General features: G+C 37.9%; 2 protein-coding genes across 43 annotated transcripts in view; one reads left to right on the top strand and one right to left on the bottom strand.

The window, feature by feature from the left end:
• LOC127964895 (NACHT, LRR and PYD domains-containing protein 3-like) overlaps positions 1-27838 on the top strand; it is a 246545-nt gene that overhangs the window by 44602 nt on the left and 174105 nt on the right. For 2 of the 5 annotated variants that reach the window (XM_052565381.1, XM_052565382.1), the window contains exons 5-9: positions 261-434; positions 4152-4325; positions 10251-10424; positions 11517-11695; positions 12859-12995. The exons of 1 other annotated variant lie outside the window; for it this stretch is intronic. In XM_052565381.1, coding sequence (XP_052421341.1) covers positions 261-434; positions 4152-4325; positions 10251-10424; positions 11517-11695; positions 12859-12860 — 703 coding nt within the window. In that variant the 3' untranslated portion in view covers positions 12861-12995. Of the gene's footprint in view, positions 1-260; positions 435-4151; positions 4326-10250; positions 10425-11516; positions 11696-12858; positions 12996-27838 lie in introns of those variants that run through there. 2 more of the 5 variants (XM_052565383.1, XM_052565384.1) reach the window with 1 other exon arrangement.
• Positions 18415-27838, bottom strand: part of LOC127964887 (NACHT, LRR and PYD domains-containing protein 12) — a 397699-nt gene continuing 388275 nt past the window's right edge. For all 38 annotated transcript variants that reach the window (XM_052565342.1, XM_052565357.1, XM_052565359.1 and 35 more), the window contains 3 exons: positions 21069-21242; positions 19559-19737; positions 18415-18864 (listed from right to left, as the gene is read on the bottom strand). In XM_052565342.1, the coding sequence (XP_052421302.1) occupies positions 18860-18864; positions 19559-19737; positions 21069-21242 (358 nt within the window). In that variant the 3' untranslated portion in view covers positions 18415-18859. The remainder of the gene's footprint in view (positions 18865-19558; positions 19738-21068; positions 21243-27838) is intronic.

Raw genomic sequence — 27838 nt, forward strand, 5'->3', positions numbered from 1 at the left:
GCAGCTGGCCCCAGCTGTGTAATGAATAGTGTGATTATATAGATTTGCAAATTTAAAAATCCTGTGTAAAATATATATTTTTTTTTTGAATGAGGCTTTAAATGATTTATGATCATGTTTTTTTTTTCTTTGACATTTAAAATCTCAGTACAAGTACAGTGACGCATCACACATTGATTTGTACTTTTTCTTTACTAATGTATTCACAGCTAAACTGATCTGATCTGAGAGAGTGAAGAGTGTGTCATTGTTCTCTACAGGTTGTGGAAGTGTGGCGTCACAGATGAAGGTTGTTCTGCTCTGACTTCAGCTCTGAGATCAAACCCCTCACACCTGAGACAACTGGATCTGTCTGAGAATAAAATAAGAGATTTGGGAGTGAAGTGTCTCTGTGCTGGACTGGAGGATCCTCGCTGTAAACTGGAGATTCTGTGGTAAGATAATCTCTCTGATAGTCTCATCTGTTTGTCTTCAGTATGATGTGTCCTTTTAATGTAAATTCTGACTAGACACACTGAAGTGACTGAAGATTAAGTTCATTTCATTCATCTTCATCACATCACATGTACTCTTGCTCCTGTTTTTGGCCACCAAACATTTACTAGAGTTTCAGTTGCTTCTGATAGTTTGATTAATACTCCTTCATCTGTCCATCTCTGTGTAAGAATTTATTTTCCTCTTATTTTCCATTTTTTCTGAAATCCCATGAGCTCATTGTGTTCTCACAGATGTCATAAAGATTTAACCTGAATGTTCAGATACGAATGTGTGATTTAGTGATTTCTGTTTAGGTTATAAGTTGCAGACATGACACAATGATGTGGGATTTTTATTTTTAATCTTAATTCTTTAGGTAAACCATAAGTCATAATTAGAGGAGCAAGTGACTGTTTCTCCAGACAGATCTGTGCTTATATCACTATGAAACAATATCTCAAATTCAGCTCTGTGTGTCTGTTCAGTCCTGAAGCACACACATCGGTCGGCCGATATATCTGGCCGATATTTGTAATTTTTTTATATATCGGCATCGGACGATATCTGTGTTTAGTAGCGCCGATTTAAAGTCAGGCACGTCGGCGGGCAGCCCCGTGTTATTGGTGCAGTGGAAAGTGCTGCTGAAGGACCCCAAGCCAAAACTTTTGGAAGATTCAACAACAGTCCTGAGAGATAAAGGTAGACTGAGAATTTCACTCTGTAAATGGGGTGGAGAAGTTGGCAGCTCTCACAAACACTGCAGCGTAACTTAGGGCTACGTTACTCCGCCCCGCTGACAGACAGCACCGTGAGAGACAGCTGTCCTGGAGCTGCCCAGAACGGTGTAAGACATTTGTTCTGAAGCATGGTTTGATGCAGACAATAGCCAGGTTTCCATCCAACTCATTTGTATTTAGGGATGTCAATATTAGATCATTTCCATGATCGATCATTGTTTAAATTAACGATCAATTAATAACCTTAATGCTGCAAAATGCGTCTGCAGTGGTATTATAATGTGCGAAAGCCACTTGGAAAAAAAGCTTTCTCACCCGAATTAAAGGGCTTTTAGTCTGAATAAAATTCTAGTAGCAGGACTGTAAAATGAATAGATGTGATTATGATCATTTCATAAAATGAAGAGGGCGCACCATACATTGGAGATCATTTTATTTTGTTGACCCTTTCCCGCCAAGGAGACCGCTGAATGAGTCTCTTTAAATGGTTTCATGCTGCTCGTTGTTGTATTTTAAAACGCAATTGCAATGTTTTCAAATGACACTATAGTATTAAAAATAAAATGATCCCAAACGTAACTGTGGCGCTTGTGGCTGTGCATGTGTGCGTGCATACAAGGACGAGCGACCGTGTGTTTGACTAGATGTATTTGGAGGTTATTGCTCACGTCTTGTTCTGCACATTTCCAAATGTTTCCATATTCGCAATGTATCTGAATGTTAAACTATAATATTTTTTATTTTTTTAATGTAAACTAGACGGAAAATATCATCCTCTTCACATGAGCAAAAACGTCCTTGGCATAACAGCAGAGTGGACCGGTATACTACGGCCTATTTAAACTGACCAGTGTAACCTTGTATATGTTTGGTTGACTGTTTAATAATGAACAGACTGTGATGTAAGTTTGAAATTAGAATACACTTTAGATGTTCAGTGTCATTTATATTAAACACAAATGTTGCTGGATGCTAGTGTGTTTGCAGCACTACTATTATTACATTTGTATATATTTCATTTTTATATTTTCCAGTTTAATTGATTTTCATTTATACAATTGTATTTATTTTATTGAAATGTATATTTAAGTTTACATTTATGTTCCAACAAACTTGAAAAATTCTGCTTGATAAATGCTCTAAAACTTTTATGTAAATGATTGACATATATATATATATATATACACACACACACACACACACACACTCTCTCTCTCACCCAAAGGATTATTAGGAACATCTGTTCAATTTCTCATCAATGCAATTATCTAATCAACCAATCACATGGCAGTTGCTTCATTGCATTTAGGGGTGTGGTCCTGGTCAAGACAATCTCCTGAACTCCAAACTGAATGTCAGAATGGGAAAGAAAGGTGATTTAAGCAATTTTGAGCGTGGCATGGTTGTTGGTGCCAGACGGGCCAGTCTGAGTATTTCACAATCTGCTCAGTTACTGGGATTTTCACGCACAACCATTTCTAAGGTTTACAAAGAATGGTGTGAAAAGGGAAAAACATCCAGTATGCGGCAGTCCTTTGGGCGAAAATGCCTTGTTGATGCTAGAGGTCAGAGGAGAATGGGCCGACTAATTCAAGCTGATAGAAGAGCAACTTTGACTGAAATAACCACTAGTTACAACCGAGGTATGCAGCAAAGCATTTGTGGACTCACAACACACACAACCTTAAGGTGGATGGGCTACAACAGCAGAAGACCCCACCGGGTACCACTCATCTCCACTACAAACAGGAAAACGAGGCTACAATTTGCACGAGCTCACCAAAATTGGACAGCTGAAGACTGGAAAAATGTTGCCTGGTCTGATGAGTCCCCAATTGGGAATCGTTTAAATGCAATGGCTTACCTGAGCATTGTTTCTGACCATGTCCATCCCTTTATGACCACCATGTACCCATCCTCTGATGGCAACTTCCAGCAGGATAATGAACCATGTCACAAAGCTTGAATCATTTCAAATTGGGTTTCTTGAATATGACAATGAGTTCACTGTACTAAAATGGCCCCCACAGTCACCAGATCTCTACCTAATAGAGCATCTTTGGGATGTGGTGGAACGGGAGCTTCGTGCCCTGGATGTGCATTCCACAAATCTCCATCAACTGCAAGATGCTATCCGATCAATTTGAGCCAACATTTTTAAAGAATGCTTTCAGCACCTTGTTGAATCAATGCCACGTAGAATTAAGGCAGGTCAGTTTATTGATTTGTTTGGTTAACTTTGGATACATTTTTTTATTTTAATACTGTGCAGTGCACAAAATTAAGATTCGAGAGATGGCTCAGGTCAGTGCTCAATAAATGATGATACGTTTAGAAATGTTGTGCATCCACTTATTATTAGTGTGACATTTTAGTATGCAAATGAAGGGGAAAAACTTCAAGATATCGGCCCTAAAAATCAGCAGCACATATCGGCCTTTAGGTGAGTGTATATATAAAACCTGTTTTATATATATGTAATACTTGATCAGTTTATTGATTTGTTTGGTTAACTTTGGATACATCTTTTTTATTTTAATACCATGCAGTGCACACAATTAAGATTCGAGAGATGGCTCAGGTTAGTGCTCAATAAATGATGATAAGTTTAGAAATGTTGTTCATCCACTTACTATTAGTGTGACATTTTAGCATGCAAATGAAGGGGAAAACTTAAAGATATTGGCCCTAAAAATCGGCAGCACATATCGGCCATTGGCTGACCCTGACCTCTAAACATCGGCATCGGCTATAGAAAAACCCATATCGGTTGATCTCTAGTTTCAAACAGCACCATTGAGCATCAATACCAAAATCTCATTCTATCAGCAGCAGTTTGTGGCAATGCTTGTCATTATATCTCCTCTCCTGCTCTGAGTCAATAACAAACTACACACACTTCAACTACAATTAAAACTGTGTCATTGTTCTCTACAGGTTGCTTAATTGTGACGTCACAGATGAAGGTAGTTCTGCTCTGGCTTCAGCTCTGATATCAAACCACTCACACCTTACAGAACTGAATCTGTCTTGGAATAAACTAGGAGATTCAGGAGTGAAGCATCTCTCTGCTGTACTGGAGGATCCTCACTGTAAATTGAAGAATCTGTGGTAAGATTATGTGACACACTGTAAAATATTTGTGAAGTGAAAAACAAATCACCCAAAAAGCCAAAAAACACAGAGACAATGTACAAATTATGTTTTGTCTGTGAATGGAATACTTATTACTGATTGGATGAGAGAACTGTCAATCAAGGTACAGCGATGCAGAAAGTAAAACATTGTATGACTTTGTTTCTTGTTATGTGAGGACTGTCTTCATGTTAAAGTTGTTTCTGCAGTAGCAAAACCTTGAAATGCATTCTGCTTACACTGTGCTTATAGCCAATCTTGTTAGTAAAGGCTTGACTGTTAGCAGGCAAAATTACTAAAATTACAAAAAATTACAGTTAGATAAGTGAGTCTCTAAAGTCTTTTTAGGCGACCGACCGGAGTACAAATCTGCATTTCTTCTCATTTATTCCATTGTACTGTATATTAGCTCAGAGAGGAGTTTATATTAAAGAAAACATAAGAAAACATTTAAAATATGGAAATAAAATGTCTAACATGTGTATAATTAAATTATATGTGGTGTCCTCACATTGTTTACAAGGGAAAAATTAGCTTTTCCACCCCAAAGCAGCGTATGGGTTCAAAGTGCATTGAGAGCCGAACAGCGCGATTTTGACTGAAGCAGGGATTTTTTGGAAAGTCTGAGAATTCTGGTTCTCTTTCAGTCGATCACATTCTACGTTATGTCAGAAAGAGACTGACGAATGGGGTCTCGCCCGAGAGCCCAATCACCTTTGAGTGGTAACAAAAAGAGCCAATGGTACACAGTGTACTTTGGTCTGCGGGATTTGCATCGCGAGCTCCGCCCTGCTGTGTGGGTATATAAGGAGCAATGTGAGCAAATCGCATTCAAGCTTTTGCTTCAGAGCTGAGAATTGCTTGCTGTGTTTACAAGCGAGTAAGCTGATGACGGCGTGACGGCGCGATTCAGCAGTTTGTCCGAGCTTCCTGCATTGAGCTCCCACGTTCCCCTGAGCGTTTCAGCACCACTGAAAGAGGTTTTTCTTTTTTCTAAAAGAGTCAACGGGTTGAGTTTGCTTCTTTTTAAAGATGTCATTCCACCCGTGTGTTTCTGGGTGTGGTTGATATATGGCTCCTCATGACGGCCACGATCAACTGCGTTCTTGGATGAATCATGTTCACATTGCAGGGAGATGACCATCTCAGTGTTAAGATCGAGACTCGATTACCTTAAAAGGTATAGAGTACCCTCTGCCACTCCCCAGTCTAGCTCCTCTTCTCGTAAGAGGGCTACTTCGGCTGGTGGCCAGGGGGATCTGAGGGTTACCATGTGGGCTTCCCCGACGAGCCAGCCTCCTCGGGCCACACCCCCCACACAAACGCCGTAGCCGGTTGAGTTTCCGGATGAGTTTGCAGGATTCGGCTGCATTGCCAGTGTTGCTCGAGTCTGATCCCGAGCTGACAGCCGTTCTTTCCCGGGCAGCTGAGAGCATCGGGCTTGAGTGGAATCCTCCACCCTGTCCCGAGTGCTCAAGCTGGACAATTGGTTCCTGGGGGCTGCTCGTGGTGATTACCAGCATCCCCCGCTGGTTCCTTTCTTCCCGGAGGTGCACCAGGAAGTGGCCAGTTCATGGAAGGCACCTTTAACTGCCTGAAACCATTCTGGTGCTTTCTCCACCTTCACTGCCCTTGATTGCGGAGTGGCCAAGGGGTATGCTGGGATTCCCCAGGGGGAATGCAGGCTGACCCAGGGGTTTTGCAGGAGGCGTGCACTGCTACCGATCTTGCTCTCCAGGCGAAGAAGGTTACTGCGTGCTACTTAGGTCAGGTGATGTCCACTTTGGTGGTCCAGGGGCGCCACCTATGGCTAAACCTGGCAGACATGAGGGAGTCTGATTGGACTCAGCTCCTCAACTCCCCAGTGTCCCAGGCTGGCCTCTTCGGCGACGCAGTGGAGAATTTTGCCCAGCAGTTCTCTCCCGCCCAGAAGCAGTCTGAGGCCATCAAACACATCCTGCCCCGGCGGCTGCTGCTGCTGCCTCCACACTGCCACCAGCGCAGCCACCTCAGCCTGCTAGTCGCCAAGGGCGACCCCCTGTGGTCTCCTCCATTCCCGCTCGGCCACATGAGCAGCCTTCACCCCAGCCGTAGTGAGGAGGTGGCCACAGAAGGGCGGTGCAGCCTTGTCTCTGCCCCTGAACCTGCCAAGAGTCAGGCCAAGCGGCTTTCCTGAGATGGGCGAACCGAAGTTGGGGATGTCAGCTAGTCAGGAGATGGTAGCAGGACCACTCCTTCCCCCAGAGGAGGGCCAGGGGAAATTCCTTTGTTCTCGTTTTCTTTTTGTTCCTTACTTGCAAGCGCTACCGCAGGAAGAGACAGACCCAGCCCTGGCGCTGCTCTGCCAAGTACGTGACAGTAGACAAATGTAGACAGAACTCAGTGTCTTAGGCCTCAGACCAGACCTCAGACCAGCTCTTTGTTTGTTACAGAGGCCAGCAGAAAGGAAAGGCTGTCTCCAAGCAGAGGTTATCCCAATGGATTAACCTGCCATGCCCCCTAGGTGTGAGAGCTCACTCAACTAGGAGTGTAGCCTCCTCCTGGGCGCTGGCGCATGGCGCCTCACTAACATCTGTAGAGCTGCGGGCTGGGTGACACTTAACACATTTGCAAGATTTTATAATCTCTGTGTCCTCCCAGGTACTCGCCCCTTCGGGCCAGTAATGACTTGCTCGGTGTCAATTTGCTTGCTGCACCATTCCACTGGATGTGTGCACTATTCCCATCAGGTGAGTTCCTCAGTTCAGAACCCTGGGTTCCTCCAGCAATGTTGTTGTCCAGCACTTGCATGCATGCCCTATTAGTCAGCCCTGTGTGGGACTAGATGCCTCCATGTGTTGTGATGTGTCTTTCCCTTGGCAAGCACCTTGCAAGCTCTGTCATTGAAACTTCCACCCTGCGGGCTGGGTACCTCAGAATCCATGTGCATCACCACCTCATGGTTGATACCTGCCTTTTTAAGTCCTCCTACGAGCAGGCAGCCTGCTAGCATATGTCCAGTTGGAATATGCTACCCAGTGCATTCTGTGTCAAGTGTAGGCCCTCATTCACTCACACTGGTCACTGGAAGACAGCCATGTGGCGTTTTGTAAGGGACCCTATTCGTCAGTCTCTTTCTGACGTAACGTAGAATGTGGAGTGAGTGGAAAGGGCAAGTGAATACATGAATCATTGACACTTCACCATTGACTTGCAGAAGATTTTCTGTGATGGTTACTGTTAGGCAGTGCTAAGAAGGTTACTTTGGAGTGTAACTACTTCAATTACTTTATTAAAGTAATGTAACATATTACATTTGATTGTTTTTGAGTACTTTTCTAAATGTTAAAGGGTTAGTTCACCCAAAAATGAAAATTATGTCATTAATAACTCACCCTTATGCTGTTCCAAACATGTAAGGCCTCCTTTTATCTTCGGAATACAGTTTAAGATATTTTAGATTTAGTCCGAGAGCTCTCAGTCCCTCCATTGAAGTTGTATGTACGGTATACTGTCCATGTCCAGAAAGGTAAGAAAAACATCATCAAAGTAGTCCATGTGACATCAGAGGATCCGTTGGAATTTTTTGAAGCATCGAAAATACATTTTGGTCCAAAAATAGCAAAAACGACGACTTTATTCAGCATTGTCTTCTCTTCCGCGTCTGTGTGAGAGAGAGTTCAAATCAAAGCAGCTGGATTTCCGGTTCGTGAACGAATCATTCAGTTCACCAAATCGAACTGAATCGTTTTAAACTGTTCGCATCTTTAATACGCATTAATCCACAAATGACTTAAGCTGTTAACTTTTTTAATGTGGCCGACACTCCCTCTGAGTTCAAACAAACCAATATCCCGGAGTAATTCATGTACTCAAACAGTACATTGACTGAACTGCTGTGATGAACACCGAGCCGAGCCAGATAACGAACAATAGACTGACTCGTTCACGAGTGAAGAACCGGTTGCATCGGTGTTCGGATCACCAGTAGTTCTTTCGGACAGTTCGATTCAATAAACCGGTTGAAGAAAACGGTTCACCAGTTCTTTTGCGCTCGACGTAATGGCGTCATTGGCGATGATTGCCCTTGATTCAAGCCTTCGGTTTACCCGCACCCATAACACTAGCACAGAATCAGTTCAGAATCAATCACCAAAAGAATCAGTTCAGTTCAGACGCTCTGTGTGTCGGTCTGCTTCACGCTGAATCACACATGCGCAGTATCATCGGCTCCTCTGTTCTCGAATCAGACACGTCTGACAGAAACGGTTCTTCACTCTGCTTTGATTTGAACTCTCTCACAACAGACACGGAAGAGAAGACAATGCTGAATAAAGTCGTAGTTTTTGCTATTTTTGGACCAAAATGTATTTTCGATGCTTCAAAAAATTCCAACGGACCCTCTGATGTCACATGGACTACTTTGATGATGTTTTTCTTACCTTTCTGGACATGGACAGTATACCGTACACATAGCTTCAATGGAGGGACTGAGAGCTCTCGGACTAAATCTAAAATATCTTAAACTGTGTTCCGAAGATAAAAGGAGGCCTTACATGCTTGGAACAGCATAAGGGTGAGTTATTAATGACATAATTTTTGGGAGAACTAACCCTTTAAATATTTTCAATTGTTAATTAATTTTGAAACATTTAAAGCAGGCAGGGTTAATCTTACAGTAGAACTCAACACTGATTATTGGCAAACTTTCAAAAGCCTTCATCACTTAAATTACGATTATAATCATTTAATTTTAAACCACAGCCACCACAAAATCAGATCACCTTTTTTATTTTGAGATCAATCTGATTTTGGTATTCTGATCATTCTGGTTAAATACAGGTTTAAAATCATAACAAGAAATGGTTTGAAAGTTATGATACTGTTTTTAAAATAAAATCTTTTCACAGCGATGACAGGAAATACTGGCATCTATCAATTCCTTGAGGAGGAAAAAACAGTTAATCTTGCATAAATCCAAACTGGAAATAAAACAGTTATTGAATAAGCATGCATCTTATTATGTGTAATAAACTCCTGAAACATTTGTTTCTCGTATTTTAGAGCAGTCAATTCAATCAAATCTGTATGTGCCGGTTTGTGTGAGGGGAAAAAATAAATAAATAAATAACCCCCTTTGTAACTGAAAATATTTTCACAAGTAACTGTTATTTTATTACATTTTTTTTTCTCAGTAACTGTAACAGATTGGACTTGCATTTATTTTGTAATTAATTAACGAAATTCCATCACATGTAACTAGTTTCTCCGCCTGAATCAATCACATGCAGCTCATATTGTTCCCAAACTCAGAAGCGTGAGTCTCTTCCTGCAGCTTCAAGAACAGCTTTACTGATCAGCAGCTTCAGTGTGATAAGGAGCAGGTGTAGGGGGCTTTAGGAAGAGACACAAGGAAGGACACTAGAAGACACCATCTGTTTATAATGAATATAATCATATTAAGAATATGTTATTACCTACTGTTTTGTAAAGCACTGCAGTACATTGAGGTGTAAGTACTATCTGCCACAATTTACACATTGTAGGTGATGTCAGGTTTTGCTGTCCTTGAGAGATGGAGAAACACACACACACACACACACACACACACACAAACTCCACTACTCTCTACATATTAATACAGATCATAATATCACTATAAAGTTCAGCTGTGTAGTAAAGAGTGTGATTTTAACAGATTTGAAGAAAAATACTGACGATTATTTTTTTTTTCTTTTTGAATGAGACTGAATTATTTAATATTTTTTTTATTTTCTTTCTTTATTTTTTTTATTCTGTGACATTTTAAATCTCAGTACAATGATGCATCACACATTGATTTGTACTTTCTCTTTACTAATGTATTCCCTGCTAATCTGATCTGATCTGAGAGAGTGAAGACTGTGTCATTGTTCTCTACAGGTTGAGAGATTGTGACGTCACAGATGAAGGTTGTTCTGCTCTGGCTTCAGCTCTGAGATCAAACCCCTCACACCTGAGAGATCTGAATCTGACTGAGAATAAAATAAGAGATTTGGGAGTGAAGCATCTCTGTGCTGTACTGGAGGATCCTCGCTGTAAACTGGAGAAACTGTGGTAAGATCATCTCTCTGATAGTCTCATGTGTTTGTCTACAGATGTGTCCTTTAATGTAAACTTTACGATTAAGATAGATAGATAGATAGATAGATAGATAGATAGATAGATCCCTGCCAGTACTCAGACTCAAACCTGTGACCCGTGAGCAGGGCTGGACTGAGGTTAAAATTCGGCCCTCAACAAATCCAGCAGTATCTGGCCCACAAGTTCCCCCATGAATGTTTTTCTGGGTGACAGGGCTTTTAATTGGAGTAAATAATAATAGAATTGGAGTAAATAATAACAGATATTACTGAATTCATGACAAATGCAACAAAAAATAATGTATTCGTGTCACAAAAAAATTTGACAGTAAAGAACTGATTTTGAGCTAGAATGCAGGAACTCTGTTGATATGTACATTTTGTCGTCATTTCCTCACCCTCATGCCATACCAAACCTGTATGACTTAGTTTCTTCTGTAGAACAAAACAGATATTTTGTAGAACATTAACAAACAATTTTGGTAACCATTGATTTCTGATGCCTGTGGGTTACAAGTCAGACTCTCTGACCATTAGACCACGACTGCCCCATATAGAGGATTGATAGATTAGAAATATTAGACAGAATGGAAGGTTAAATGAGTTTGAATGGTCTAGAAATAGAACATAGAATGGCAGTTAAATGGAGTCTAAAGGCCTTCAGTTTGTTTACATTTGAATTTTGACAGTTGGAGTTTGAATAGTCTTGGCTCATCTGAACATTTCCTCAATGTAAGTCTGTGGGATTTTGATGATTTTAATCTTCATTTTTAGGTAAACTGTAAATCGTAATTAGAGGAGCAAGTGAGTGTTTCTCCAGACAGATCTGTGCTTATATCACTATGAAACAATATCTCACATTCAGCTCTGTGTGTCTGTTCAGTCCTGAAGCACATGACAGTTTCAAACAGCAGCATTGAGCATCAACATGCAGAAATCTGATTCTATCAGCAGCAGTTTGTGGCAATGCTTGTCATTATATCTCCTCTCCTGCTCTGAGACCAGAGTCAATAACAAACTACACACACTTCAACTACAATTAACACTGTGTCATTGTTCTCTACAGGTTGTGGAAGTGTGGCGTCACAGATGAAGGTTGTTCTGCTCTGGCTTCAGCTCTGAGATCAAACTCCTCACACCTGAGAGAACTGGATCTGTCTGGGAATAATTTAGGACCATCAGAAGTGAAGTTACTCTCTGATCTGGAATATGATTCACGTTATAAACTGCAGACATTATTCTACTGTGTGTATATAATTATTTAAATATTTTGAAATAGCCAAAGTTTAGTAACAGACATATTTGGAGAATATAAGATAATAATTCAGCTCCACTTTAGTTTCTGTTCTTTAAACTGTTTAATTCTGTGATCTATGAATATATGAATATGTTCATCTCCTCCAGTGTCTCTGTGTGTAAATGATAAAGAGAGAGTTGTTGATCATTCACTGTTATTAATCTATGATCAGTTGTTCATCAGATCAGAGTATGTGAGCGGAGTGGAGCGTCAACAATTTCTCCTCCACGCTCCGATCATTTAATTATCACTCCGCTCCGCTCCACTCCACACTCACTGATATCATAAAAGACGCCCTGTGTGTAAAGTATTTCAGTATGTTTGAAATTCCAAAGTTTAACTTATGTTCATAACGTATATTAAAAAATAAATAAATAAAAAAACACAAGGAGAGTTTCAAAGTGGTTTACTGGAACACTAGTGTGCAAACTTTGTTCCTACCACATGACAAATAACATGTCAGCATTAAAAGTTATAATTGCTGCTTTTTGCGGTGCAAATTTAGTTTGTGATGAAATGTTTCTCCAGTTATTTTATTACGGATCGATGCATTTATTCTACAAATTTCTGCTCATTCAAAATCAGATACAGATGAAGTAGCTTTGTAAGATTACATTTGTTTGAATGCATTATTTGAGAAAGGGATCGTGTGTAAATAAATACGTTTTGTAGTAGCCTACTTGTTTAAATCATGCTTTCAGCTGAAAATATTCAGTATTTAGAAGAATCAAACATCCTTTAGAACTACAACTGCCCGCTCATGTAGACATCATAGCCTTCTAAATATTATGCAAGCTAAATATGTTTAACGTGATTTCTTGTTAAATATCCAGTTATATTACGGGCTGTTGGCATGAATTGTTCTCGTGACGGAGCGGTGCTGGAGCGCTCTTGGAGCGAGTGAAAACCACGACGCTCCGACTTTTAAAAGATCTGCTCCTCGCTCCAGTCAAAATCACACGCTCCACTCCGCGCTCCGCTCACATACTCTGATTCATATCTCTGACTGTAATATGAATATACTGTGTGTTTCTGAGCTGGATCTGCTGATGTGATGTGACAGCAGTAATGTCTCATACTCATATCTGACTTTCTGTGTGTTTTATTGTAGGACTCTCAGTATTCAGCTCATGGTGAATAAGATCCGCTACAGAGAGACGTCACAGTCACAAAATCAACAGAGACTGAAGACACAGAGACACACAGCATCACAGAGAGTTAAAACACAGGGCCATGGACACATTGGTCACTTAGGAAGAACAAAGTAAATGAGTGCACAATATTTATCATCTCCTGTAATATCATAATTGTTTTAATGATGTGCGAGGTGAAAATATGTTATTCTGGAAAAAAAAAAAAAAAAAAAAAAAGATCTTGAGAGTCTTTCAATGCAGGACGTCTTATTGTGTGACGTCAAACTATTCAAACTGGATTTCCCTCAAAGCCATGGCCATAGCCATCTATGAGGTCTGGATTTACCTCGGTAAATTTTTCATGTTCAAAAATAAAATTTGTTCTCTGACTAATTTGCTGCTAGACTCCTCATATGAATGTGTATGCATGTATATTTCACAATGTTTAGCGTCCGTGGTATGAAAATGATCTCTTTGAGACGCTTTCGCTTTGTGAACGAGTCTACAGAGAGTTGTGAGTGAGGTATTGTCAAAAAGAACAGTGTTCTCGCATTGCCAGATCCAGCTATTATAAGCGTTTTTGGACTTGTTTGTCCACTAAACTTAACACTTTAGAAAGTTAATAAAGTAGGTTTAGGCTCAGCGATAACTTTATCTCATTTAATTTCCAAAATATTTGAAATAATTTCGGTTTATTTATTTATAGGTTTTTGTTTATTTTAATAGCAACATCTGGCAACATTGCATTGCAGGTATTAATCTGGCAGTTATCAAAAAAGGCAGCGGCTATTTACACTAAGTGCTAATATCTATAGAATCTATTTATACTATGTTAAAATAGCAGGATCTGCACCTCGGTATTGTAGTACATTATAAAACAATATGCAATAACTTATTGAGTCTAAATTAATGGATGCCGCCTTATTGGGACAATAAAGCCCTTCCTACACCTACCCTTAACTTTTTGATTATTTACTTTATTTTCTTTGAAAATATATGCTTTTGAAATTTTAAAAGGGAATTTCTTTTTGCCAAAAGGCAGATTCGAACCAGGGTCGATCACAACCCAAATATTTGTGACATACACTTTACCTTCTGCACCACCTGAGTTGTCTGTCAGGTATTGTCTTTTGTAATCTTGACTATCCGAAAATAACATGTTTGGTGGGAAATATGTATGTTTCAGTAGTGTAGCCAGAAAAGAGACTCAGGGTGTGCATATGAACATATGCCACATTTATTGTCAGATTACTGTGCAAAAGTATTAACCCTAACCATAACCATACCCCACATAACCGTAAACCTATACAAAATAATATAGCTGCAAGCAGCAATACGGGGCCAAGGCAAGGCACAGCAAGCAGACCAAGTATGGCACACAAGAAACATCCTCATCAGGTGTAACGTTATGTTTTTTCCTAAAACAAAAAAAAAATTAAGAAGGGAGCTCTGCAACATATTGCTGGCAGTGGCGTAGCCACGGGTGTGCCAGGGTTTTGTGCCAGGGTTTCTCCATCCATCTAAAAATGGATGGAGAATTATTTTTTTATAGTCCCAATAAAAAATGTTTACTAAACTTGGGCTATTGTTGTTTACTTAGAAAATATATAATCAACCCTTTCACGCGTAAGTTACAAATATTTTAACTGACCCATTGTTTCCGTGGCGACATGACTTAAAATGCATTATATAAAAAACAATAAGGCAATAATGATTGGTTAATAATAACACTGTTAAAATACATAATGTAGGGAAATACAAAATAAACAGTTTATGTACATGTTATTACAAATGCCTGCAAAGGGAGCCAAATGCCATGTGATTGCTGCTGTCACACTTACAGGACGATCAAATCCTTGTTTAGGATACTGACCAAACATTTAATTAAAATATTCACTTAATCTTTCATTTTTGGCCAACTTTTTGCTATAGATGACACAGCCTTTATAATTTCTTCAACAAAAAACATACACATCACAACCCTTCCAAAAATAAACCATGGTTTAATCATAATAAAACTGCTTAATTTCCCTTTGCATGATTTATGCTTGAGACTATAAATAAATTAGATTCATAATAAAGTTATAGCCACAGGTAAATGTAGAGAGCTACAATTGTAATTTGTAAATAATACAATTTATTCATTCACTTTTTTATTTGATTAAAGTTCTATTTTCACCCGTATAGAAGGTGTTTTTTTCCATCATCATATTTGAGGAAGGGGGGCACAACAATACAATCCTGCTTAGGGCACACATTTGGCCAGCAGCGGACCTGAAAATACATGTCCATAAAACTTTGCCTTAAAAAAATCCATTGTGTTAAAATTCAAATTTTAAATATTCAGTAAAAAAAAAAAAAAAAGTCAAAATCAATATCCAATTCAAAACTGTTTTAAATCCCATATAATATCCCATATAATATATTTTTCTTAAATTTCCCCTTCTTTGTGATATCATGTTTTAAACTTAGTTGGTGTGTAATGTTGTTGTTAGAGTATAAATAATATCTGTAAAATTCTAAAGCTCAAAGTTCAATGCCAAGCGAGATATTTTATTGAACAGAATTCGCCTACATCGAACGACCCGTTTGGACTACATCCCTCTAGTTCCTGCAGTAATGACTTCACTAAAACAGTTTTTTGACTAACCTCCGCCCTTATGAATTCACAAAAGGGGGGTGTGGTCTTGTTGCGCTCCGACAGAGAAGGAGGAAGAGCTGCATATTGTGTTTGTTGCCATGTCGTTGAAACGCTTTTATTTTCATCTCGGAGTCCAATCATTTTTGTTTCGGCTTCCCAGGGACACTGTACTTGGAGATTAATGGTTACAATTTATGTTTAACTCGGTTCCCGAAAATTATTACACAAAGGGCAATGCTGTTTAGCTTTGTTAACTAGATGTTAGGGCTGTGCAAAAAAACGAATGCGACTTTCACGTGCATCTCGTAAGTAAAAACGCTCCTGTGATTATGAGTACATCTCCAGCACATGCTCCTGCTCACTTGCTTCTCAAAACAAGTCCAATCGCGTTACCAGGAGGTCAGCCTGCTCTCAGCTGCTGTCGAATCACAACACAGGAACCGCTGGCCCAATCAGAATTCGTTACGTATTTATGAAGGATGGACTTTATAGAACAAGGAAGTCATCAGCCGTTTTTGTGACAGTGAAAACAGCGGTATACAAATAGGTGAATTGTGTGAAAAATACTGTGTTTTTTACACGCGAAACATGAACACATGTTATATATTGCACACTGTAAACACAAAGCTTCAAAAAAATGTTTAAATTACACATTTATAATTAAAATTTACACAATTCAAAATTCAATCAGTTTTGTCATAAAATTAGCTCAATACAATCCAACTGTTTGCATTTAGGGATGTCAATTTTTGATGATTGATCGTCTTTTAAATTAAAGATCAATTAATAGATAACCTTAATGCTGTGAAATGCATCTGCAGCAGTATTATTATATGTGCAAAAGTCACTCAAAAAAAAAAAAAAAAAACTTTCTCACCCGAATTAAAGTGGTTTTGGTCTGAATAAAATGCTAGTAGCAGGACTGTAAAATAAATAGATGTGATTATGATAATTTGATAAAATGAAGATTGCACGCCGTTTGCACAAAAGTGTTCCAATAAGCCACATTACAGGTCCTTCTCAATCATATTGCAAAAAAAAGTTCATTATTTTCCATAATGTAATGATAAAAATTAAACTTTCATATATTTTAGATTCATTGCACACCAACTGAAATATTTCAGGTCTTTTATTGTTTTAATACTGATGATTTTGGCATACAGCTCATGAAAACCCCCAAAATCTCAAAAAATTAGCATATTTCTTCCGACCAATAAAAGAAAAGGGTTTTTAATACAAAAAAGTTTTTAATACAAAAAAAGAATGAACTTTATCACAATATGCAAATTTTTTGAGAAGGACCTGTAATAGAAACTCTCTTTGAAACAACTCCTGCTCTCTCGGACAAATAAGGATTTCTCACACTCTGCTGCTCTGTGTTTCACGGAAACCTATCTGAATGACATCATACCGGACAGCTGGCTCCATCTGCCGGGCTTTCAGCTGTTTAGAGCAGATCGCGACACAGAATCAATGGGGAAATCATGCTTTTACATCAATGAACGCTGGTGTACACATTTAACTGTGTTAAAGAAGATGTGCTGTCCTGATCTAGAAATGCTGTTTGTCAACTGCAAGCCGTTCTATTCGCCGCGGGAGTTTCACTCGTTCATTCTGGTCAGTGTTTACATTCCTCTGCAAGCGCACATGAGCTCAGCTTTACAGAAACTCGCTGATCAGATCACAGAGACAGAACAACAACACCCAGACTCTGTTTTAATCATTCTCTGGGACTTTAATAAAGCCAATCTCTCCCGTGAACTGCCAAAATACAGACAGCATGTTACATGTCCCACCAGAGTCAGTAATATATTGGATCACTGTTACACCACAATAAAGGATGAATATCACTCTGTTCTATGGGCAGCTTTGGGACATTCTGATCACTGTCTGGTTCATCTTACACCGTCCTACAGGCAGGGGCGGAGCTAGGGGGGCCACCCCGATCGTAATCGAAATCTATTATAAATAATAATAATAGTTTCTTGGATTTTGATCAAAATGACGCCGATCGATCATGGCAAAACAATTATGTTCGGACTGCGAAACTATCACGACAATTGAATCACTTGTCACTTACAAGCAAATGCGCTATCGCGGGAGTTTCCATAGCGTGCTTTTGTGCCTGGTTCAACTCGTGTTTGAGCACACAAACACATCTTTTCAGGTAAGTTATTAAAGTCAGATAAATTATTATTTTAGTTCCGTTCAACTATTTTGTGTCTGAAGTTTTATCATTGTCCTGTTTAACAAAGAGATAACTTAGGGAGCAGTTAACTTTGCTAGCTTAATATTAGCCGACTCAGATGCTCAAAACTATGTTTATTTTATCTCTGAATATATAAATGTATGTTTTAATCATGAAACTTTTAATGTGATTCAACATACCAATATAATTACTAGCTTCTAACTCGATTTTATATACAGTAATATTACATTTCTATGTAAACACGCTAATGTTAGATGGATGTGAATAACCGTTGCGCTAGTTGTGTCGTCACGCGCATGACGCAGAGTTCTAGATCTAGATAAAGTCAAGATAAAATTAGGTACCTACAACAAAAACATCTAATCTTTGCTCAATAATAATCCTAAATTTTTTGCCGTTTTTCAAACATGTTAATGTTGATATGTTTTGCTTATGTTTTGATTTGTATTTATGTCAGTCAGTCAGTGAAATGTGTGGAAAATAAAGAGAAAGGCAGCAGATAAAGCATCCTTCTTCAGGAAGAGTAGCAAGAAGCAGCCAAATGACTAAGACACAGGTGAATAATAGACAGGATGAAAGAGAGAAAGAACAGACTGACACAGAGAATGAAGGAGAAGAATTTACAGAGAGCACAATCCCAAGAGAAATGTAAGGTATCATGACGATATCAAGTGGAAGTCCCTCTTCTCGAGAAGATACATATTTTAATAAAAATAAACACATACATACAAAGGTTACACACTCAAATGTTAGACTGGATTAAAATATAAGAAAATGTACAAATGATAAGTTTTCTATTTCTGAATTTCAGGATACACAGTTATGATGATCTATATTAAATCTGGACAGCTCAGGATATAAGACCATCACTGAAAATATCACATTGATTTTCTTGGTTTTCAGTGCTGTATAAACAGATCAACTATTTTCTTAATGTCCTTTGGATAAAAACGTCTTTTGCTGAATTTGTTTAGTTTCTTGAAGCTTGTTTCTTCTGTTCATCAACACTGCTCCACACATTACACTTCCATGCATTCATTTAACTTCACATCACTGATTCCTGTAGCGGCTCTTATTCACCATCAGCTGATCCTGAGGAAACTGAACTGACGTCTAAATACTGAGAGTCCTACACTAAAACACACAGACAGTCAGATATGAATATGAGACATTACTGCTGTCACATCACATCAGCAGATCCAGCTCAGAAATACACAGTATATTCATATTACAGTCAGAGATATGAATCAGAGTATGTGAGCGAAGCGCGGAGTGGAGCGTGTGATTTTGACTGGAGCGAGGAGCAGATCTTTTAAAAGTCGGAGCGTCGTGGTTTTCACTCGCTCCAAGAGCGCTCCAGCACCGCTCCGTCACGAGTACAATCATGCCAACAGCCCGTAATATAACTGGATATTTAACAAGAAATCACATGTTAAACCTATTTAGCTGAAATACTTTAGACGTGGAGTAAAGGTGGAGCGGTGTTTCTGATATCACTGAGTGTGGAGTGGAGCGGAGCGGAGTGATAATTAAATGATCGGAGCGCGGAGGAGAAATTGTTGACGCTCCACTCCGCTCACATACTCTGATCTGATGAACAACTGATCATAGATTAATAACAGTGAATGATCAACAACTCTCTCTTTATCATTTACACACAGAGACACTGGAGGAGATGAACATATTCATATATTCATAGATCATCACAGAATTAAACAGTTTAAAGAACAGAAACTAAAGTGGAGCTGAATTATTATCTTATATTCTCCAAATATGTCTGTTACTAAACTTTGGCCATTTTAAAAGATTTAAATAATAATATACTCACAGTAGTATAATCTCTCCAGTTTATAATGTGGATCATCTTTCAGATCAGAGAGTAACTTCACTTCTGATAGTCGTAGATTATTCCCAAACAGATTCAGTTCTCTCAGGTGTGAGGGGTTTGATCTCAGAGCTGAAGTCAGAGCAGAACAACCTTCATCTGTGACGTCACAATAACTCAACCTGTAGAGAACAATGACACCGTGTTAATTGTAGTTGAAGTGTGTGTAGTTTGTTATTGACTCTGGTCTCAGAGCAGGAGAGGAGATATAATGACAAGCATTGCCACAAACTGCTGCTGATAGAATGAGATTTCTGCATGTTGATGCTCAATGCTGCTGTTTGAAACTGTCATGTGCTTCAGGACTGAACAGACACACAGAGCTGAATGTGAGAGATTGTTTCATAGTGATATAAGCACAGATCTGTCTGGAGAAACACTCACTTGCTCCTCTAATTTACGATTTACAGTTTACCTAAAAATGAAGATTAAAAATCATCAAAATCCCACAGACTTACATTGAGGAAATGTTCAGATGAGCCAAGACTATTCAAACTCCAACTGTCAAAATTCAAATGTAAACAAACTGAAGGCCTTTAGACTCCATTTAACTGCCATTCTATGTTCTATTTCTAGACCATTCAAACTCATTTAACCTTCCATTCTGTCTAATATTTCTAATCTATCAATCATCTATATGGGGCAGTCGTGGTCTAATGGTCAGAGAGTCTGACTTGTGACCCACAGACAGGGATGTACTGGTCATCAGGAGTAAAGTGATCAACAACACAAGTGTCTTGATCCATTCAGATGTGACACAGAATTGTGTTTTACAGTCGTGTGATATGAGAGCATTAAAGCTTCTGTAGTGATGCTGGCTGAAAACACACACCACAATCTAAACTTCATCACGAGGTCAATTGGAAAATGACAAAACATAGACTTGTAAATTCATCACCATAGTAATTTAACTTGCAGTTATTAACACTGTACAATAGAGATGTATTTATTATAAATGTTACTGTTATTAGCCTACTTAAATATAACCAGTAAATAAGTTCTTAAAGGTCAGTTCACCCAAAAATAAAAATTGTCATTTCTCAAAATCGTGTCATTTCAAACCTTCTGTGGAACTTAAAAGAAGATAATTTCAGAAATGCAAGAAGTTTTTGTCCATACAGAAATCAAGGGTAACCAAAATGGTTTGGTCACGTTCTACAAAATATCTGTTGTGTTCTACAGAAGAAACGAAGTCACACAGGTTTGGACTGACATGAGGGTGAGGAAATGATGACAGAATTTATTTATCAATAGATTTCCTGCATTCTAGCTCAAAATCAATGCTTTACTGTCAAATGCATTTCGATGTGACACAAAGGCATTATTAAATTTGCTGCATTTATCATGAATTCAGTAATATCTGTTATTATTTACTCCAATTAAAGGCCCTGTCACCCAGTAAAACATTCATGGGGGAACTCGTGGGTCAGATGGACTGGATTTATAATCTTACCACAGTATCTCCAGTTTACAGTGAGGATCCTCCAGTCCAGCACAGAGACACTTCACTCCTGAATCTCTTATTTTATTCTCAGACAGTCTCAGTTCTCTCAGGTGTAAGGGGTTTGATCTCAGAGCTGAAGTCAGAGCAGAACAACCTTCATCTGTGACGCCACAATAACTCAACCTGTAGAGAACAATGACGCACTCTTCACTCTCTCAGATCAGATCAGTTTAGCTGTGAATCCATTAGTAAAGAGAAAGAACAAATCAATGTGTGATGAATCACTGGACTGAGATTTAAAATGTAAAAGAAAAAAAAAAGATAATAAATAATTTAAAACCTCACTCAAAAAGAAAATAAATATCTTTATTACACTGTCAGGATTTTTAACCAAATACAGTCGTGTGATCAGCTAGAGACAGTCTATTATATAATTACAGCACAACCGTTGTGAGTTTATGACAGCATTACCAATCTCAGATTCTCACCGTCATTCATTAAAAGTCACCGGGTCGAGAAACACATTTCAGTGGGGATCCTAACCTACCGCCACACACTCCAAGAGAAAAAAAACTCTGACACGGAAATCACATCCCTGCAAATAGTCTGTCTTATGTTAAATCACACTATTCATTACACAGCTGAGATTTATATTGATCTGTATTAATATGTACAGAGTAGTGCTCTGTGCGTGTGTGTGTGTGTGTGTGTGAGAGAGAGAGAGAGTGTGTGTGTGTGTGTGTGTGTGTTTGTGTGTGTGTGTGTGTGTGTGTGTGTGTGAGAGAGACAGTGTGTGTGTGTGTGTTTCTCCATCACTCAAGGATATAAAATCCCGAGGTCTCCTACACTGTGAGATATTATTCATACGCGCAGATAGTACTCACACCTCAATGTACTGCAGTGCTTTACAAAACAGTAGGTAATAAATATTTTCTTGTTATATTAGCAGAGTCCACACCAAAGCTATAATGATAAAGGCACAGAGAAACGATATCGTTGGAATCACTTTCAGAACGATTTTTCTTTTTCTGATGAACGATAAAAACATTGACAGCCAATCAGAATCAATCCTGCTGTAATGAGCTCAAGAATTTAAAGCAGCAGACGCGCGCGCGCTTATAATACACAGAAAATATCGTTCACTGGTGTGGATGCTAATATTGTTATATTTCTAGTTATCTTTATAGTTATCGTTCTTGGTGTGAACCGGCCATAAATGAGAAGAAATGCAGATTTGTACTCGGGTCAGTCTCCTCAAAAGCCCACTGTTCTTACTCTCTCACTGATCTGACTGCTTTCTTTAGTAACAGTCAAGCTATTAGCACTTACAGTAAGTAGTCATTCAAAAGGCCCTTTTTACCGCCGCGGGTACCGCCGCCGCGGCGTGTGTAAAGTGCATTTGCAGCCTTTGACCGCTGAGTGGCGCTTTAACCACAAGTTATCAAACAAGCGCCTCAAAGCACATTTTCACAAATAGACGTCAGTTTCAGTCACAGAAAATGAAAGAAAAACACTGTAGTTTAAATATTTAATATATTTAATATTCACAGATGAAAGTTCGGTATTTATGAAGTTATGTGCATTTCTTAGAATGAATTCAAGCAGGATAAATGTCAAGCATGTGCCTGAGACTGTGCTTATATTTTGTAAGCTACATGGATTAAACCATATTTTAGATTTGACACATTTAAAAGGTGTGCAGTATTATTTATATTATATTTATGTTATTACCTTAATGCTGGAAAGACACCAGACACGAGAGTGGTCATCTGTGCCCCACAGCGAAAAGTGTGTCTAAACTTGATGACATCACACTATAGTGTCAAATCATCTGAATACAGTATCAGTACATTTCATCATAAACAGAACGAGCATCAGTTCACTGATGGGGATCGTGTCCAGTGTATCCATCACTGGTTTCTGTTGTCTTTTGTTGGATCGCTCCACTTGTGTCCCGTGTAGACCTGTGGGTTTTTTTATTGTTTTTTTGCTTTTTTTTACAGCCCTGCTTGTTTTAATGTTTTTATTAAATATCTGTATTGACTGCATGGTCATATTATCGAATTATTTACTGCCGTGCGACCTACAAATGTAAAGCTTGGCAAGTCGATGAACGAGCATTGCTGCAGGTTGATTTTTGCGGATGTGCCATGCTTGTACTGCCGCGGTCGTCTTCATTTCGTCAGGTGAAACATCTCTCACACACAGCACAGTCTGTGAGCAGCAACAACTTCCCCTCCGCACGCACTGATACCAGAAACACGCTCCGCCTTCACTCCGTGAATAAAGTATTTCAGTAGGCCTATGTTTGAAATGTTATGTTCATAACATAGCATATAAAATAATAATAATACAAAAATAAAAAAATAATAACAGGAGAGTTTCAAAGTGGCTTAAGCTATTTTGTGTAAACTTTTTTCCCTATATCACATGCCAAACTAATAACATTGTAAGCATTACATCTGTAATTGCTGCTTTCTGCTGTGAAATTTTTTTTGTGATGAAAATAACAGTATATTTTTGTCAGTTATTTTTTTCTAAACAGATCTATTAACTTCTTCAAGATTTCAAAATCAGATAGCATGCTGATAATGTAGTAGCACTGTAAGATTACATTTGTTTGAATGCATTATTGCGAAAGCGATTGAGTGTGAATCTGTTTAAATCATGCTTTAACCCGAACATAATCAGTAAAAGAAACAGACAAACTCTTAACATCCCGCTCGACTCTTGCAGTCATTGTAACCTTCTGATCAAGCTAAATACGTTTAAAATGAATTCTTGCTGAATATGCAGTTATATTATGGGCTGTTGGCATGAATTGTATTCGTGATGGAGCGCTCTTGGCAGGGCCGGCCCACGGCATAGGCGGTATAGGCAAATGCTAAGGGCGCCACTCATTCAGGGGCACCAGAATGAGTTTTATAATAGGCTACTATTTAAAAACCATTCATTTGAAATACTACCAAATAAAGCAAAAAAATCGAGTGCTTGAAGTGCGTCAGAAACAGAGCGCGCGCACGATCAGTTGTTGGTAATTTGTTGTATAGCGTGCCCGACGCCGCATCCAATGTAGACAGCACTGCTTTTGTTAACACACAGCTCGTAGAAATGGGCCTGGCAGCTCGCGCCAGTTCTAGACACGGTGAAAGTTTCCTGATTGTGACGGAAGGCCGAATTTACATGACACATTATAAATGAGCATAGTCTGCGATAGATACAGTGCCAAAAAGAAGAGAAGAGGATAAAGACAGAGGTAAAGAGATGTAGTGAAAGAACAATTTATTGCATAGGAGTAAGATACAATAATTTCATGGCAGTTATTTTTACCTTAAACTTAATGTTAGCAGTTGTTCTGAGTTCTGAGTCCCCAGACTGTGATTTTGTACAATCATGTCAGTTTTAAGACACATTTTTTATTATCAATTTTTTATTAATGTTTTACTCTGCAGTTTTGGGGGGATACAGTACAGGCCAAAAGTTTGGAAACATTACTATTTTTAATGTTTTTGAAAGAAGTTTCTTCTGCTCATCAAGCCTGCATTTATTTGATCAAAAATACAGAATTTTTTTTAATATTGTGATATATTATTACAATTTAAAATAATTTGTTTTCAATTTATTATACTTTAAATTATAATTTATTTCTGTGATGCAAAGCTGAATTTTCAGCATCATTACTCCATTCTTCAGTGTCACATGACATCCAGTCTATCACATGATCCTTTAGAAATCATTCTAATATTCTGATTTATTATGAGTGTTGGAAACAGTTCTGCTGTAATGTGTGTGTGTGTGTGTGTGTATATATATATATATATGCTAAATCATGAACACAATGAAAGGGGGAAATGGGCTGTGATGCATGGGGCGCCAGCTAAAATCTTGCCTAGGGCAGCAAATTGGTCAGGGCCGGCCCTGGCTCTTGGAGTGAGTGAAAACCACAACGCTCATATTCAAGTGTTTGTGTAAAAATTATTAATGTGCATTAATGACAGGGAAGCGCAGTCTCATCACTTAAATTTTTTTCCTGATAATGAATTTATATTAAAAATATATCTACAGAAAGCTTGAAATGTTTTTTAAACGAAAACGAATTGTGCAATCTGTGAATGTTGCATTTCTCTCGTCGGAGAGAGCCAGCACTGTGAATTTCATCATGCAGCCGACAAGAAAACATTTGTTTATTAATAAATAATTAAAATGTCTCATTTTTCACAATTATTAGGCTACTTCTGCATGTGCTTTGTGGAACTAGAACTAGAAAAATCTTACGTGGGGGCAGACCATTTTTTAGTCTATAACTAAACAACAGTCCTATATAAAACAGTTCAGCAAGTGAAAGCCTCATAAGACACTGTCCATATGAAAGAGCAATTCACACCTTTATCTCGACCACCACAAGCCATGAATAACTACACAAAACCCAACCCCCTCCAGCTGAACAGAATTCGGTCTGTGTTTTGGCTCTGAGGAACGGTGTGTTACTGGGCTGAAACATGCCTGCACTGAGCAGCACTACTCTTTGTATTCATCATATTCTCGCAGCCCATATTATTATTTTCACAAGACCATAATGATAATAACAAATCATCAATTAATAATTAATCATTATTTTACAAAAATCATTGTTATTTGTGGTTGTGGGTGTTTGCGGAAGGCTTTAAGACCAAGAGGAATCCTCTGTTCCCGGGTCACAGCGCCAGAGGCTTCACTGTCTGAGTGAGAGAGAGTGAGAGAGTGAGAGAGAGAAACCAGTCTAGGGCTATTCTTAAACTTGGAGCTCATTATATTGAAGTACAAATCCAAACACCAGAAACGATTTCAAAATCAGATAGCATGCTGATAATGTAGTAGCACTGTAAGATTACATTTGTTTGAATGCATTATTGCGAAAGCGATTGAGTGTGAATCTGTTTAAATCATGCTTTAACCCGAACATAATCAGTAAAAGAAACAGACAAACTCTTAACATCCCGCTCGACTCTTGCAGTCATTGTAACCTTCTGATCAAGCTAAATACGTTTAAAATGAATTCTTGCTGAATATGCAGTTATATTATGGGCTGTTGGCATGAATTGTATTCGTGATGGAGCGCTCTTGGCAGGGCCGGCCCACGGCATAGGCGGTATAGGCAAATGCTAAGGGCGCCACTCATTCAGGGGCGCCAGAATGAGTTTTATAATAGGCTACTATTTAAAAACCATTCATTTGAAATACTACCAAATAAAGCAAAAAAATCGAGTGCTTGAAGTGCGTCAGAAACAGAGCGCGCGCAGAGGCTTCACTGTCTGAGTGAGAGAGAGTGAGAGAGTGAGAGAGAGAAACCAGTCTAGGGCTATTCTTAAACTTGGAGCTCATTATATTGAAGTACAAATCCAAACACCAGAAACGTTATGCATTTTATGAATAATGAAATGTTATGAAAAGTATGCATTTTATTTATTCACATGCTGAATGGTTGAAATAATATTTTAGTTCACAACTTAAAGTTCCGTTGTTTAAAAAAAACGCTTTATTGGCTAATGTTTCATAAACCTTCAGTTGTTATTTTCTAAAATCCATGGCATTATTATTTTCACAGTATTTTTTTACCTCATAAATCACTAACCTTTAAAGTCAGAATTCTATAATGGTCAAAATTAGTCAGGCCAATGGTATTTTTAAATTACATTATTTTATTAATATATTAATATATATATATATATATATATATATATATATATATATATATATATATATATATATATATATATATATATATATATATATATATATATATATATATATTTTTTTTTATAATTGTAGCCTACATAAATAGGTAAAGCAAAACAAATATTCGGATCGTCCCTTATTTTTTCCCTTGTTTTCTTATAGAATAAACACGTATTTTCTACAAGAATAAACATGATAACATATTATTAATTAATACAAATAATTTAACCAATTAAAAACTTTTTTTTAAATTTGAATTTAAATACTACCTATTTAAGTTTAAGTAAAAAATGGTAAAATGTCACAGTGCATGTTAAATAGCCTAAATGAACTTGTGTTAACAATATAATTAGAACTAACAATATAATTAGATTTTTTTAAATGAACAATTTCTGTATAAAATGGGACAGCAACCTTTATATCAAACATTTTAAAATCATCCACAGCTGAGCATCGCGGGAGGCAGATCTGTGCCAGATCGCGTGAAGTGAATGTGATGAACAAAGTCATTTTCAGATGCAATAAAAAAAAAAAAAAAAAAAAAAAAAAAAAAAAAAACCCTGGTTAGCCTAGATTAGGCCCAGGCTCTTTTCTGAAGTATAAAATAATTATAATTACTGTTAACCCAGAGTAACAAATTTTAACGGATTAATTGCCTATTTTCATTTGCTGGATTCTTTTTTTTATTTTTTAAACACGCTAAAAAATAAATCAGAGTTTGTGAGAGGAAAAAATATAAGTCAGGTATAAGTTGCATTATATTACATTTAGAAATAATAACAGCTGGCCTAATAATGTTATAATGTACCAACAGGATATTTTTAGTTCCCTTCACTTTACAACAAATCCTTTCAATTTAACAAATTTATCAGAACAAAACAATAATTAAAAATATATAATTCTAATGGATAAATATAATTGCAGTATATAATAATATAGGCTTAGTAATAAAAAATAAAAAAAATAATAATAATAATTTAAAGCTAAGCATAAGGTATGGTTTTCTAATTGTGGAGAAATCCAAACGTTTCCATATTCGTGATGTTGCCCATTTGAAGCTTAAC

Source organism: Carassius gibelio, chromosome B9 (genome assembly GCF_023724105.1).
Source record: "Carassius gibelio isolate Cgi1373 ecotype wild population from Czech Republic chromosome B9, carGib1.2-hapl.c, whole genome shotgun sequence".
NCBI classification, from domain to species: domain Eukaryota; kingdom Metazoa; phylum Chordata; class Actinopteri; order Cypriniformes; family Cyprinidae; genus Carassius; species Carassius gibelio.